The sequence below is a fragment of the Periplaneta americana genome, chromosome 5 (genome assembly GCF_040183065.1).
Source record: "Periplaneta americana isolate PAMFEO1 chromosome 5, P.americana_PAMFEO1_priV1, whole genome shotgun sequence".
Taxonomy (NCBI): domain Eukaryota; kingdom Metazoa; phylum Arthropoda; class Insecta; order Blattodea; family Blattidae; genus Periplaneta; species Periplaneta americana.
This window is the reverse complement of record NC_091121.1, coordinates 135,409,730-135,427,342: the sequence shown is the minus strand read 5'-3', so window position 1 is coordinate 135,427,342 and position 17,613 is coordinate 135,409,730. Positions and strand designations below refer to the sequence as shown.

The 17,613-nt window shown below is 35.9% G+C and overlaps 1 protein-coding gene across 1 annotated transcript in view; it reads right to left on the bottom strand.

Annotated features, from left to right (window-relative positions):
- LOC138700203 (limbic system-associated membrane protein-like) overlaps positions 1–707 on the bottom strand; it is a 1,314,643-nt gene extending 1,313,936 nt beyond the window's left edge. The window contains exon 1 of the mRNA XM_069826644.1: positions 604–707. Coding sequence (XP_069682745.1) covers positions 604–703 — 100 coding nt within the window. The 5' untranslated portion in view covers positions 704–707. The remainder of the gene's footprint in view (positions 1–603) is intronic.
- Positions 708–17,613: the final 16,906 nt, after the last annotated feature.

The following is a 17,613-nucleotide window of genomic DNA, read 5'->3' as shown; positions in this document are numbered from 1 at the left end:
TTTCAAAACAGAGACGGCAGAGAAATGATGAATGACCCAAGGTACAACTGACCCAAGGTACAACACCTTCCCCTATATATCCCTCTCAGTGCATCCAGTAAGCTTAATAGATCAATTAGCGATCGTAGTGCTGAAAGGACTTACTTGTAGACGAAAAAAGAACTACCAATATGCTTGGAAAAACATAAAACTCTGATATGTAGGGTTCAAATAGCAACTTACTGAATATAATATTACTATAACATTGAAATATTTACTACTAAAACTAAAATTAATAACAGTATTGTCGGAGACATGGCTCAACACAGCCACCTCTGAGCGGAAGTATGCAACCCAATTGATCACGAGCCGAAGGTAGGAAGTGCACACATTTGTCGCGTCTTTTTGATGTGAATATGTCGTGGAGCTCGGTCCAATACTCAGATGCTAGCCCTCAAATTCGACCGACATAATTATTTTCAGGCGAGTTTTGTTGCGCCTATAATTTTTAAAGGAAATATTCCAATGAAGTGAACGGCAATCGACAGGAACAAATACAAATTTCAAAATTTTTGTTATAAATACTTAGACCCGATTGCATTTAACACATTCAGCAAAACTCACCAAGATCCTCCACTTCGCAAGGTAGTACCAACGTGTCACCAATCACAGCTCGGAATGTTTGGCCATGTGACAGGAATCGTGGCGCCATTGTTACATCCATTGAAACCCCTGCAATACAAAACACATAAATTATTATTATAATTTTATTCAGCCTATACAAAACAGTACCTAAAAAATATGAAATACCATCGTATCTCAACAATGATGTAGTATGAAACAGAAGAAAAGTTAAATACAACCAAATCCAGGATGAAGTCAAGATATTTAAAGGGGACTGCTGTTTTCTTAGTTCATTATGTAACGACACTATATCAACTACTGGATTATTTAGCGTTGATGGAGTTGGTGATAGCGAGATGGCATTTGGCGAGATGAGGCAAAGGATTCGGCATATATTACCCGGCATTCGGCTTACGGTTGAGAGGAATCTCGGAAAAATCCCAGCCCGGTAATCAGCCAAAGCGGGAATCGAACCCACGCCCGAGAGCAACTCCGGATCGGCAAGAAAGCGCCTCAACCGACTCAGCTACATTGTTACTGTAACAATATACATAAACAGAGTGGGTGAAGAAATAATAATGCTTAAATTGATCAGCAAGAGAAATAGATACTGGATGTGTCACTGGATGAGAAGAAACTGTCTAGTGAAGGATGCACTGTAATGAATTGTGAACGGGAGACAATTTCGAGGCAGAAGAAGATATCAGATCGTCGCCTGAATGCAAGAAGTAGGTAACTTTGATTTTTCACATTTTGTGACATCGCCTATTTACTTATTGCACTAAGGAATATGTCTTGTTTTCTTTTACCTATTTGTTATACTATTGGAAAATAGATGTCACTGGTATCGTTCGATCAGTTACCTAGATCCTGAATTACATTTTGTGCGATTTTTGCTATGCTATAAAAGAGGTAACTAAAAATCGCAAATTTCGAGTTACGTAGTTCTTGCATTCAGGCGACGAGATGATAGACAACATTAGGATATATGTGTTTTATGCAGAGACCAAGAGGAAGGCGGAAAATATTAAAGATTAGAGAATGCTGGGTTTGCAGTGAAAAACCTTACCATTGAGAAGAAATCTATGAAAGAATTAAGTACTTATTTTGCGTGATAGGCCTAATACCGTTAGTATGTCCGTTTGGCGATTTTTAATACGCATAATACGACAATTTTTTTTGCCTGTTGTAATTTATCTATCAAAGTACCCGCCATCGGTCCCTATCCTGAACAAGATTAATCCAGTCTCTACTATCATATTCCACCACCCTCCACTTTTATATTATACTTCCTTCTACGTCTCAATCTCCCCGAAGGTCTTTTTCCCTTCGGCCTTACAACTAACACTCTATATGCATTTCTGGATTCACCCATACGTGCTACACCCACTGCCCATCTCAAAAACGTCTGGACGTAGTGTTCATAATTAAGTTAAGTGAAAAATACAATGCGTGCGTTTTGCGTTCTGTGATTTTCTTCACTTTCCTATAACTTCATTCCTCTTAGCCCCAAATATTATCCTAAGTAACTTACTCCGGAACACTGGAAAGGAAATTGAACGCAGAATAAATATGGGAAATGGCTATTATGATTCGGTTGAGAAGGTTTTTGTCATTCAGTCTGCTTCCAAAAAAACTGAGAGTTACAATTTAAAAAACAGTTATACGCCTATTACTGATTGTTCTGCAGGGTTGTGAAACTTGCATTCTCACTTTGAGGGAAAACAGAGAATATGATACTAAGGGATATGCTACTGGAGCTAAATGACAGCTGTGAGCAGTGTGGGACGAAAATAAATTCAAACAAGACGAAGACCATGGTTGTCGCAAGAAAAATAAAGAAGGTAAACTTACAAATTCTAAATGATGCAGGAGAGCAAGTGAACAGCTTCAAACGACTTGGGATGTACTAAAAGCAGTAACTTAAGCTGGAGAGAGGAAGTCAAAAGGAGGACAACAATGGCAAATGAGCTTTTTAATAGAAAAAGGAGTATATTCTGCGAATTTCTGGAAAAAACAACTAAGGAAGAGAGTAGTGAAGTGGTTCGTGTGGAGTGTGCCATTGTATTGGGCAGAAACATGGACTTTACGACGAAGTGAAGAGAAGCGAGTAGAAGTATTTGAAATGTGGATATGGAGAAGGATGGAGCGTGTGAAGTGGAAAGACAGAATAAGAAATGAAAGTTGTGTTGGAAAGAGCGGGTGAAGTAAGAATGATGCTGATACTGATCAGAAAAAGAAAAAGGCACTGGTTAGTTCATTGGCTAAGAAGGAACTGCGTACTAAAGGATGCACTGGAAGGAATGATCAACGGCGGAAGAGTTCGGGGCAGAAGAAGATATCAGATGATAGACGATATTAAGATATGTGGATCGTATAAGAGGAAGGCAGAAAATAAGAAAGATTGGAGAATGCAGTGTTTGCAGTGAAATACCTGCCTATGGGCAGAACACCTGCGTATGTATGTATGTATGTATGTATGTATGTATGTATGTATGTATGTATGTATGTATGTATGTATGTTGTCCTTTTCTCCCAACGAAGGCAACAATCTTGATATCCAGTGTGGGTTGGACGCATATTTCTGTTACTTCGAGGTTGCAGCTTATGAGTTCTTCAATATGACGATGTATCTTTCATTCGTAATATACCGTAATTTGATACAATTTGCTTCTTCTGTTAATTTTCAATTTCTTTGTTGAATTATGTTACTTTTGATTACTTTTCTCTTAAATCTGAGGGAATAACGTCATCCAATTACTTACGTAATTTTGTATTAAATTTCTCCATCAGTTTTATTTTATTAGTTTTTAATTTTCTGAATTTTATCTTCTGATTCAGTCAAGATAAGCAGAATTTATGTATTTTTAATACGACACGTTTAATTGTCGACACCTTTTCTTGTTCAATGTCGTGGGCTACGAAAAAAAAAAACCCTTCATGTTTATTAACGTTTCTTGCAAGAACTAGAAGTTTATCTGGGCAATCACGCAGTCCTGCTTTTTGTACAACTATTATTTTGGTACTCGAACTGAGCACGTAAATTTCTTTGCAGTGTTGTAACTGATTTTGATTAATAGAACCATAACACGAATATTTTGTTATGTATGATATTGATGTTATCACGGAATATAAACTCGATATATCTTAAACATACCATCTATTAAAAGACGTTTATTTTTAATTCTGCCTCTTTCTGCTCTTGACACATAATGTATGAAAAATGTATAAACTTATAATATCAAAGTCAATTAATTTGTGAACTACGGTCACTGTAAACATCAATGGCAAAGTTGTGGAATATTACGGAAATGTGTGTTTAAGAAAACTCCTCAAGTTACGGAAAAAATATATTAGATTTATTGCAATGGTGCTCAAATATGTTTAACAAATTTGAATAAAGTGTTTCAGTTACACTTGCGGTAAATTCCTTCATCACTAATTTCTCTTAGACACTGGAGTGGCTCCTGCGTAAGTGTGGCTGCTGCAGGTATTTTTATTGATGTTTCACCTAATTTTGATCAAATGTGAAACTTCCATATTGTTCAAATGTAGTACCATCTCTGTAAGACACGTCACGTAGACTGACTTTGCTTAACCAATCATAAGCGAAGAGCATAATATAATAAATAGTATGTCACCGACGAACAGTAGATGGCGCTACTGTATGGTAGCCTAGTGTATAACAAGAGGGCGGATTTTAGCATATTTGCATGTTTTATTCCTTACTTTCAAATCGTATGTTACCATTATACAGAGACATCATTTTATTTTTACTAACATTTCTAATATTGACCTGGCTATACCTTTGGATTAACGGTTGAGAACCGGAAATACAGTTTGTTACCCCCTTTCACGACTGGAGTTCGATGATATTGGTGTAAAATACAAACAAATCAATTTACTAGGTACAGGAGGGAAGAAAAGAAGTTCAGCTATTTACGTAAACTAGTTTTTGAGTTCGTTAATTTTCATTAGATTTTTGTTCAATCAAAATACAGTAGGCCTACTGAATTAACAATAAGTGTTTTTACTCACGAACTGAGTTAACTATATGGACGTATTCATTATGCAGTGTATATTATATTGTCTACAGCACATTAGCGTACAATATAGAGAATGAAGTTAAATTGAAAAAAATAATTATAATATGGATATTTGAACACAATTTTGAAAATTGTGACCGTTCATTTCGATACGGGCTTCAGTTCTTTTGTGCACATTATCGCACTATAGACTATTGTACCTAATTCCAATTACCAGTTTCGTCCTTCGTACTAGTAACACATGTTGAAATACTAATTCTGTACTTACTCTATAAAAGACTACCTTACGTACTGTAAATTCAATCTTCACTTCTGCCAGATCCGAAAAGATAAATTACTCAGACATGCTATCTACTGTCCAAGTGGTATTGTCGAAAGATCGCAGAAAGGGGGAAATCACGTGATAATTACTTAACGAGATCATTATAATTAAGTTATTTTAAATAGATTTATAATATTACGTAGACGTCTAATTCCTAACAGAAATTAATGTTTTCAGAAAAGGGCTAAGACAGCCCAGCCACTAGCCTTTACAGCTGGGCGAGCAGAAGCGGGTGGGGGAAATCGGGATGCGACGTAGGCAAACGGACAACAGTACCTGTGCGAAAATATCATTCAATATTGAAACCTCTTTCGTCACTGGAAAACGCGAAATATTTCTGGAACGTACGATACTCACTAACTCAGTACTATTTACTATAACCGTAAGGCGACTTTGATTGCATACGCGGCCTTGATTCCGTGTGGTGGGAGGTTAAATATTGACTAGCAGAGGAGGTGGGAGTGAAGTACATTCAAAAACTTAGGTACAATACAAATTGAAGTAAAAATAAAATGATGTCCCTGTACAAATGCATTTAACATAATTTTAACGAAAGGCTAAGGCTTAATAGTGCATAGTATATAAGCACATTTAAGTGGTTAGTACATATTTCAGCTTTCAGAGTATACAAAAGTATATTTCGTTATATTTATTAGCAATGTGGTGCTTAAACTAGGGTTCCCAGACGTTCCGTAAAATACGGGATCGTCCCGTTTTTCGGTAATGCGTCCCGTTGTCCCGAGAAAAGTCTTCGGGACAGCTTTCCATCCCGTATTTTACAGTTCTAAACTGAGAAATAATGGAAAAGTTACAATGTCTTTTATATATTACAAATTACAAACACCGCACTTCATCATTGCATTGTATATGGGCTATTATGAAACAATTACTGTAAGTTATTAATGTCTCAAGGCGAGTGATGGGAACACCGAACGTTTAGATGAAGTCTGGGTGAATCGCTTTAAAAGTATTGAATGAGAACTCTCAAAATTTTAAGGGGATAGTGAGTTCATAATGTGTATCCCTGGAAGAAATGCGTGTACCGAAAGATTATTTTATTATATGAACGTTCCATGGACTGACGAGAAAAATAAATTGTCTGTAAAAACAGTAAACTTATTCTTCAGTCGGAATTGTGTGGTTTTTTGTTGAAATGACTCTTCAAAATAAACTATTGTTAAGTGAAATTAATTCTTCAGAGAAATATTTAAAGGCCGAGGCGGATTGATTTATAAGAACATTGTTACGCGGGTAGTGTATTTTGTAGCTATTTCTGTAATAACTTAGTATAAACAATTTCAAGGCAACTTACATAAAGAAGCTTAAACTTAAAGCAAATATGCTCCCTAACAATTTTGTTTACTATTTGTTTACTTACCCTTAAACCATGGTTTTTCTGAACCGACGCAAGCGACATGCAAGGCCCGCTGCGCAAAAATCCGGACTACATGAGAGATAGTGACTGATTTCTATAACTGCGAGGTACGCAGACCTCGCACCTTGCAGTTATAGAAACCACTCACTATCTCTCGTGTAGTCCGGATTTGTGAGCGGCGGGCCTCGCACTTCGCACTTCGCATGCGTCGGTTCAGTAATACCAAGACTATAATTAGTAAAATGTTTGTTTACTAAACTATACTACATACACAATTGTAAAGATTGGCATATTTGATGGATGCGCATACTAAACTTACTCAGTGATAACTGATAAGTTTCCCGTATTTTTGTCTGGGAACCCTAGCTTAAACCTAGATTAACAATACGGAAAATCGCAAAAATGGAATACAAAAGATATTCAGACACTGAAACACATTACAGTAGTTATATTTTATTTACTGCAATCTGGCAATATCCAGACAGTGCACTGTTGTCAGTAAATCATTTTGGACAAATCCTTGGCAATCAACGAAGTACTCAATTAATGAATTGCACTGCTGACACTCTGCAAATTTACAATAATGGGATGTTATGATGGATGAAAGTTTTGATTAAAAGAACAGTTATTCGAAACAAGAAGCCACCTTATTGTCTACTCCGCATGTGCATAAGATTTTGTCACTAGAACGCAGCAATGTGATTGGAGAAAAAGTTACAGAAAGTTTTCATAGGCTTCTCACTAAACTCGAATTTCGCCATCTGTCAACAATAATGTAGGCACGATAATGCAATTTTATGTCTTTTTTACGTGCCAACGTGACAAATCAGGATATTTCATTTTATTATAGTGAGAGGTCTTACAAACTCCGAGTGTATTGTATTTTAGAACAGCTTAGTTGCAGGAAAATCATTAATTTTAGATTAGTTTTATCAACGATGCCTAAAGGAAATGTACTATACTGCTAGAATAATACTGCTTTAGCAGAGGGTTGAAGGACACGCAACTCTAGCAACTGAAGGTGTTTCAATATTCTAATGTAGGGTTGCAGAACTGGAGAAGAGAGGGGTGGAAGCACGGGGAAAGAGTTCGTGCCCCCATTCACAAGGCCGGAGCCTTTAATGGCGTTTCTGTGACGTTTGGCAAACACTCTCCTCTCCTCTCCTCTCCTCTCCTCTCCTCTCCTCTCCTCTCCTCTCCTCTCCTCTCCTCTCCTCTCCTCTCCTCTCCTCTCCTCTCCTCTCCTCTCCACCGTACAATGACGCTAGGGTTGCAAGGAAGGGATGAGTTACGTGTTTCGGCTTGTGACGTGTGCTTCAAATGTAGCACAGCTTTGCATCCCTATTTTGCATGTGTAACAGATAAACCATCAATAATAGTAAATTGCTAATTTTTTTTACAATTTTAAAAGGTCATATGTTATTTTAGTTCATATATCGTGGTTTTTAAGTGCATATGTCCATACATATTTTGCTGTTTTTTTCAGTGCATATGAATCTGCCCCCTACTTATAACTACGTACTCCATTTGCTTATAAAGACGATGCTATCATGATCGTTGGATTTCTGTTGAGGTGTTTGCGGACTTTCTCTCTCCAAAAGCCTTCCACCTACTGACCTCAATGGCGACCAGAGGAGCGGCTTTCTTTGTACTATTATCAAAGATCATCGATTGGCAAAGTTATGATCGCGCAGCATTTGTGCATTTTAAGTTCTGGGAATATAATAAATAGCAGCTACATACCTCTGATCACGCTATCGTTATTTAGAAATGTCTGCCTCGAAACGAGTTACGTGCAGTAACTTAATCTCGTTGACAAATTGGCAATACTGAATTTGTTAATATCTTCACATACGTCGATATAATTTTGTTCATTTAACCTCAACACCAACATTGCTGAGCAAATTCTTTTTACGACCCCAGCAACAGCCAGAACATCGCTTTCAATTTCAGTGATTTGATCTGGAGATGAAAAGGTGTCTTCCTCAACATAGTTTGAACTGCAAGGCCTATAGCAAATTAATGCATTACTTTGGAACCGCAGTACCTCATTTGGTGAATCATTGGACTACGACTTGAAAGGTCCTACTCGGATTATTTTTGTCGTCATAATTGGAGGATAGCGCCGTGTGCACTCAGCCGCCAGTCAAACTGAGTATGCATTATTTTCGGAGGTAAATAGATGGCCGTAGGGTGCTGACTGTATCACCTTTTCCTGCCGAGATCAAGAATGCATGTCAGCTCTACCTCCATGATGCTATACGACTCTAGGAGTTACCTTTTCTTCTACATCCCTTCACAACTTCGCCAAACTCTTGCACAAGCACATAACATCTCAGGTTATGATGCACGCCCACTTTACTTGTGGATCGTTAATGTCAGGAAAATTATAGTAATGATTGAGATGTACACAAAGGATTAGTACGTAATTTTTAAAGTAACCCACTCTGTTGCGGTTCAAACAGAATTTCTTATTATAATAATTGTGGGGATTTCGAGATTGATTATTAGCAGGTGTGGGGAGGTCGACGCACGTAATTTGAGGAATATTTGTAAAAAAAATGTTAATTTCAATAGATAAGACAAAAATAATGCAATTCTATGGTAAATACACTATAAGATCAAAGATCATAATAGAAAATAAAATGTTGGAACAAATAACAAAATTGAAATACTTAGGATGTAATATCAGCTATAAATATCAAAATGATATGCAAATGAAAATACATTAATTTCATAGTATATGTGATACAATTAATAGAACACTCCAACAAAAACACGGAGATAAAAGAATAAAATGTTATAAAGTTATGGCCGCTCCTGTTCTTCTGTATGGGTCTGAAACGTGGGTTCCTACTCCGAAAGATATTAGCTGCTGAAATGAAATTTTACGTCAAGTCAAAGATTGCACAAGAATCGACCCTCCACTGATCAACGTAACTCAACATTATTACGCTGAGATCTACAATCAACCAAAGCACATTATCGTAATCTGGATTCCTTCCCATCAAGGTCTGCATGGAAATGAACAGGCCGATATGGTAGCAAAAGAAGCAACTCGTCTTCCTATACAGGATATGGACATTGACACTTGGAATAATCATATAGCCACTCACCTTAAAACAAAGTTAAATTATCTATGGTAATCCAATTGGTTTAAAACATCTACTAGCAAACTCCGGGAAATTAGAACTGCTTCCAGTTTATCCTATCCACCTAAACATCTATCACGAAGGAATCAAGTTCTCATCAATCGGCTACGTATTGGACATACTAAGCTCACACATGGTTATTTTCTAAGAAACCTCCTCCAGTTTATAACACTTGCAGTGAAACTCTTTCTAGTGAAGCACATCATCCAGGACTGTCCTCAATATAATCAGATATGACAACATCTAAAAATCCCCAAAGATATAGCAAGATCTCTTGGTTAACCTTCTTACTGCAATAGTGTCATAAAGTTTTTCAAGTTAACTGGATTGTTTGATAAAATTGTGTAATGTTTATGTAATGAATTAACTTTATAAATGTTATGTTATTGTTAAAACAAGTTTGTGTCGCGATATGACTTTTGTTACAAGTTAAAGCGACAATAAATAAATAAATAAATGAAGAAACAAAAGAATATACAAGTTACATAATGAAGATATCAGAAAAGAATTGGACATCTATTCTATGAATGATAAATTTTTGGACTACAGACATAAATGGAGACAACACGTATTACGAATGAACGAAAATAGGATCTCGAAAATGGCAATGGACTACATAAACCACACGGAAGAAGAGACCAGGGTCGACCTCGCAAGAGATGGAGTGATCTTTGAAGCCAGAACAGCCAGTGGAAATGCCTACGCCGTGAAGTGATGATGATGATGATGATGATGATTATTATTATTATTATTATTATTATTATTATTATTATTATTATTATTATTATTATTATTATTATTATTATTATAAGATCCTTTAATCACACATGTAATTTGACGAAAAATTCTTAACAGTTCCCTTTTTATTTTAGGAATAGACACAAAATATTTCAAAGCATATTTTGCAACATTTTACACGAAACAACAAGATTCTTCCCACTTCTCTCATACTTACAACCGACATATTGTTGTTGTTATTATTTCATTTCTTTGTTTTCTGTTTCTGAATTACAAATATTAACTTTTTAACTTTGTCTGTAACTTTATTTTTGTTTTAAATACTGAATTAAAATTGGCTTGTTTTCCTAGTCATATTATTGGCGTATTTGACCAGCTCAATTCTATGTAGTGTTCGACGGCTATATTGTCCCACCCATAGTACCACTCTTAGCCGACGTTTACGCAATGCGGTACGAATTTTTTCACCTCGTTGATGTCTAGCATTTCTATGTAAGTTTGAGCGAGAAACTGTTATAAAAGTAGACAAAATGCAAAACGTTCGGTTGAGGTTTATGAAGCTGAGTGCTATGCTTGACACGCGTTCTTGGTGTTCTCCGTCAGCCTAGCTTGAGCCTACATTTCTGTAGAGTAATTCGAATAGCTGTCTATATAATTTTCAAGAAGATTCGATGAACAGTTAGGTTAATTTTTAATTAGAAACTCAAAGAAGTTGAAAGCAAAGCATGTCCAACGTCTTAAAATTTCAGATACGCCAACCTAAATAAATAACGTACCTATTTACTTTTTTCGTATTTGCTTTCTCGATAGGTTACACCGGGCATGTCCTTTAGTGAGTTGCGATCATTCAGCACCGTAAGATGTAATGCTTCCTCCCTCAATCCCTCTTACTACCCCATGCATAACAATGGAACGATAGTATCAGTGGCGCTTGTACATTCGCAATGTCTATATGGAAGTCATCTTATTCCGTGTCGATTGTGAACAATAGAAACTTCCATTCGCAATGGGAGGACAAATTTTAGTTTCTGAGTACGGTATGAAAGAAAACCGATATAAAACGACATTACTACGTGTTAGTACCAATGTTCTGATTTAAAGGATAAGCTCCACCTAAATTATTATTATTATTATTATTATTATTATTATTATTATTATTATTATTATTATTATTATTACTGTTCCTTTGCTAGATTCCTTGGAATCTATGTATGCGTCGAACTCTAAGTTTGATTAACATTGTGAAGTCAAAATACAATATACTCATATTGGACAAGAACATTTTGACACAATTACGTGTGGTTTTATCAGATATAACACCAGATTTTCAAACTGTTTTTGCCCGAGTCGATGAAGAAGGTTGCTTATTAAAAACATAGCCTACATAAAACATTTCCTTTACATTTAATTATTACAGATTGAATTGTTCTAACGACACCACAATCTCCAGATATTAATCCCATACAATATTTAAGAGATTCTAGAAAAAAAGAAACAGAAAGGGTTAATATCAAATAATGACGACTTAAAACGTCAGCTGAAGTAAGAATGGGACAGTAATTCGCCTTCTGTGACTGCAAAACAGTCGAATTACTTCCCACGTGACTAAAGTTTTTATAAAGCTGAAGGGTATTCAACAAAATATTAACCTGTAAATTATAGTTTTTATCTCTGGACACTCTACTCCCATGTTATTGATACTATTAAACTCTTCCAGTACTTTTGACTCCATATTTCTCTAAGACTGTTCCTTTATTTTTACTTTCATAATTTTTAGTTTCATATTTTATCAATTTCTTTGACTGAATTAACAGTAAAATTTTAGTGTTCATCTAATTTCACTGATTTTTTAAAATTGTATATTGTGTCATTACAAAATTGCATGTATTTTCTCGAAATTCGTGGTGTATCAACATCTTTGACATTAACATGTATTTTGTAGGAGTTAAAGGGAACTTAGAATAATAACGGCAGGTCTCAAGCGATCTCGTTTTCTGAAATGTACTCAGTTTCTGGAATCTGTAGAGTAAGTACACTCTTTTAGGTGGATCCGATGTCAAGGGAATGCGCGGAGTCTATTATTGCGGGATTGTGTTGCAGGCTGCATCGGCTCACTGCCGCTAAGGGGTAAAATGCGTGTAACAGAAGGTGAGGGGTAGTGTGGAATTTTGGACAGTAGTTTTCAAGCAATGCTTTCTCCCAGTCATTGGACTGGCTCCCTCCGCTTACAGCAGTAGTGTCAAAGTTGTAAGCTCCGAAACCGGTTGTGTGCTAGAGACGTCCAGTCGGAGCGTGAACTTGCTTATGTCTGTGGAAGCACCGGAGCACATAACGAGTTATAATGGAGCGCTCCGCTCCGTTTAGGCTGTGTCTGACAACGCTGGCTTACAGTACCATTTGCGTAAGGACTTGTTTCGTCTCCTATTCTCTACAGATTCCAGGAATGGAGTTTAGATGTACCAGTCTGTACTCGTGCCATTTACCTTTCATAAGGTGAAGTATATCATATTAATTGGATTATGCCACATTGAAAATTAGTCCTTTGTGAGAAAAAAAAATGTTTCTCAATAAATAAATGGCATATCCCGAGTGTATGGGCTTTTGTTTGCGTAAATGATAAGTTCATGATGTTGTAGTCAATAAGATGTCGTCCACTAACACTTTTACTGGACATTAATGTTTTTTCCCGTTGAATTTACTTAATGAATATTAAAGATTTAGACTCAGTTACATATAGATTATTCGTACTAGGATATATAAATAAATAAAACCCCATTATCCCATTTTAAAAATTCCTGTTTAACTAAACAGCAGAAAAACAGACGACCTACTAACGACAAAGGCTCAAGATTTTGCAGATAAACTTTAAGCACTATATTTAACAGATCCTGAAAAATGAAGTTTTAATATTAAGAATTCGTAGAGCTTTCAAAACATACATAAAATGTAATTTTTCTCAAAATGTACTTTGTTTGGGATCTGGTATTATTATTCTGAGCTCCTGAATCGGGCGCACTAGGGCTTCATATAATGCAAACAATTTTTTTTTAGAAATTTAATGATGTAAATGGGGTAAAGGTTGGTAATATTGTGATATGAGTAATATTTTGATAGTTATTTTTGAGAATTTATTACAATTTTACTGAGCAAGAGGAATATTGGTTTTTTACAAGTTTATGCACAAAACCCGTCCTTCTGTCGCTCAGTAAAATTGTAATAAATTCTCAAAAAGTACCATCACAATATTACTCGTATCACAATATTACCAACCTTTACCCTAAATATGTAAGAACTGCATTATCAAATCCGATCTATTCAATATAACATATTTTACGGTACGCAAATACTTTTGCGGAATCGAAGAGTTAGTTAAGTACATTTTTTAAATTTTCCCATTAACAGATTAAAATGTATAACAATAATGAAGCTAGTAAATATATGGATTCTTAATTGAATTTTTTTTATATCTGGACATTGCTTCAATAGAATACGCTTCATTTAATTTTAATCAAGGGAAAAAAGGTCTGCTTTTACCGTTACCTACTCAGTCGCTATCACTAATAATATCGAACTCCCTCGAAACAAGAAATGTCAGTCACAATTAATATTAATCACCGACACTCCAATCCTTCCAGAAAGGACATGTTACTGTCGTAGAGAAAATATTAATTACTGGTCAGGGGCATCCATGATGTAGGATCTTATTCTTCAGTAGAACACAACAAATTGACTCGCCATCTATAATGATCCATAAACGAGGATGACAATTAATGTACTTTTACGAAAGAAAAATAATCTTTGGCCACTTTAAGGGTCAACAATACTTAACCCCACGACAAGAAGGAAGAACATGGAGGGGTGTTTTATGACTAATCACGTGATATAATCTCGATCAAGAGACTGCTTTTCGCTCCCTGTTCATCCCTTCAAGCTATTATCATCAGAGGCAGATGCCATTTTCAGGATTCCCAACTCTACAAATAACATTCATTTCCGGACGAACGTCAATATATAGTGATCAATGAGTCCTGACGCTGGTCCAATACTTTCAGGAAGAATGGTTCAACTCCAGTTCGATCAAGCGAAAGTAGGAGTCAATTTTACAATCACACGATGAGAACGCGCCTCTTCCTCCATTTTGTGAAGTTATCACATTGCATGTTGAAGCATTTATCAGAGTGCCACATCCTCATAGGTACCGTATTAGAGACAAAATATTATGAAACAGAAGGACCAAAAATTTGGCCAAAAACAAAAATTGCGTCTCTCAATACATTGTACAGAATCATACCTTTATGCGATTACAATAGGCTTTGTTTCCTAAGCATAAGATAGCAATGCATTTCTATCTAGATATCAGTTATGTATTCAATATTTAACAATATAAAGACAACGATAATAATAATAGTAATAATAATAATAATAATAATAATAATAATAACAATAATAATAATAATAATAATAATAATAAAATGGAACAACGACTGACAATGTATTTATATTACAACTTTTTTGAAAATAGAAAGGAAATCAATATTCAAACGCATATTGCTTTTACTGACTTTGAGAAAGCATTCGACCATGTAAATAGGAGCTTATTATGGACAGTTATGAAAGGTCATGCTTGTCCATGACATTTAATTAACTGAATAAAAAGTTTATATAGCAACTGCATAGGTGGAGTTATGGAGTGGCGTGGGAGGGGCTGCCCCCCCTCAACTTGTCTGAACTCTTTTTTTTTTTCCTATTAACGTTAGAAAATGTTGAATTCAAAAGACCTGTTTTGCTTTTGTTTATGATTAAATTTTTGTGCTTAAATTGATGAATTAATGTCTTCAGATCATGTGTCTGGACTATAATATTTATTTTAAATTTCTGAATGTATAAGAATTCCTATACCTCACTTGAGGAATGGAAGCGCTGTAATGTTTCTTTTGTAACAGAATGTATTCATGTGTTGAAAGTCTGCAGGTGTTCAGGCCGCCACTAGGAGATGTACTATATAAATAATAAACTGCACATAAAAGTGTTCCCGATAGGCCTATTATATGTAAACGTAAAGACGAGATTAAATAAAATAATTAGAATTTACATTTCATATGATATCTTCAAGAATGTAAGCTTCATATAAAATTAGCACTGTTACGTAGTTTTATTGATGTATGCATGTGTTTCTGTACGAGAGAGAAAAAGAGGGAGATTGTTTTAAGTTATGCCCTATTGTAATTTGTAATAGAACAGGAGTTCAAGTCCTAAACATCGCGGATATGGATGTAATACTATAAGAAACATGCCCCCACGAAAATACTTTTATTAAATGATCATATGCCGATATACTATACAAAGGTCAAGCTATAACAGGGGAGGGGCTAAATGATGTCCCCCATAACCTCGTTATATGGGGATTCTATGGTTTTGCTTTGCCCCCCAAGAGAACGGTTCTCTCTTCGGCTATGAGCAACTGAAAGATAATAATAAATACAGGGAAGAAAAAAATTGGAGGGATTTTTATAAACGAGGGAGTAAAACAAGTGTGTACGGTGTCGTCTACTCATTTCAATATCTGTACTGAAGACATTATGAGAAAATGAAAAAAAAAAAAAAAAAATTGTACACTCAGGGATAAAGTTAAACGAGAATACGAGTTTGAATGTCTTATTATATGCTGACGATGTAGTAATAATTTAAAATAATGAAGATGATCTACAGATATCTTTATTTAACCTTAACAACATATGTGCATTGTATAATTTTAAAACTTCACTGAAAGAAACTAAAATAACAACATTTTGGGGGAAATTATTAATACACTCAAAAATTACACTGGAAGGTCATAATTTAGAAGTGAAAAGTTTTAACTACCGAGTGTCCCAAATTGATGTATACACATTTTGAAACACTATTTCTCAGAAACGATTTTTCCGATTTTGTATTTCTTAAGCCCGTACATGTACAAAATGGCCTCCTTCCGCCACAGTACACTTCCAACAACGACGAGAGCGACACACCAACTGGATTGTTGTTAATGGAATATCATTACAGGCATGTTCAATTTGAACTCTCAGTTCCTCCAGTGTTTATGGGTTTGTGGCGTACACTGTGTCCTTTAGAGCTCCCCATAAGTAGAAGTCTGGAGGGGTTAAATCCGGAGATGGAGGCGGGAACTCCGCAGCACTCCCTCTTCGTCCTATCCATTTCTAATTGATCGAGAAAGTTCCTCACATTGATATGAAATTGAGCTGGAGCCCCGTCTTGTTGAAAGCAAAACCCATTATCATTCTCAAAGAGGTCATTAAGACGTGGAATCGCGGTTTCCAACATTTGCAGGTATTTCTCACTCGTGACAGTCCCTTCGAAGAAGTACGGCCCAATTATTCCTCTGGAAGACAGACCACACCATACTGTTACTCCTGGAAGATTGACGGCCTTTTCTTTTGTGGGTTTTCGTTACCCCCAGTACACACAACTGTGCCAGATAATTGTGCCATTAAGTTTAAATGTGGCTTCATCTGACCAAACAATTAAGTCCTGAAAATCTTCTCTTTCATCACACATGTCCAAGGACCACTTTCAAAATTCCGGTCGCCTATCTGGGTCGTCCTCATTTAGTGCGTGGACAAATCTCGGAATGTAAGTCTTCCATTTTGAGCTCGCAAAATTCGATGAACAACGGATTTGCTGATATAATCTCACGAGAACATTGCCTCATTGACTTCTTTGGGGATTGTGCAAAAGCCTGCATAACTGCATCAACACTCTCGTTATCGGTGGAACTTCTCTTTCTTCCGCACCGCCCTTTCAACATATCTTGCACCGTTCCGTCGACTTCAAACTTGTCTTGGATTCTTGTGATAGTTAACCTTGTTGGTGGTTATGTTCCAAATTCAACCTTCCAACGTCGTTGAACCTCAAATACAATCTGCACTTTCCAATAACACTTCAGTATCCACTTATGTTCCTGGAACAACAATTTCACCGTCTGTTTGTTTATAAACAGATGAACATGTTTCCGTGCTTTCCACTGCCTTCCGAATCATAAACCGCAAAAATCGTAATTCTATCTCATTCCTTTGCTGTGAAATAGTATTTCAAAGAGTGTATACATCAATTTGGGACACTCCATATCTAGGTTGCGAAATAAATATAAAAAATGAAACGAAAGATGATGTTGACAAAAAAGTATCAAAATTCCAATTGATATGCGCCACCATTCATCGATCACTGAAAAATAAAAGAAGGGAAGCAACTAGAATGACGTTCTACAAAACGATGGCTACACTTGTCGTGTCCTCTTAGGCCTATATGGTTGAGAAACATTGGTTAATTTTAAGAGTATTCTTAACTGTGTACAAAGTACTGAAATGACTTTTTTCAAGT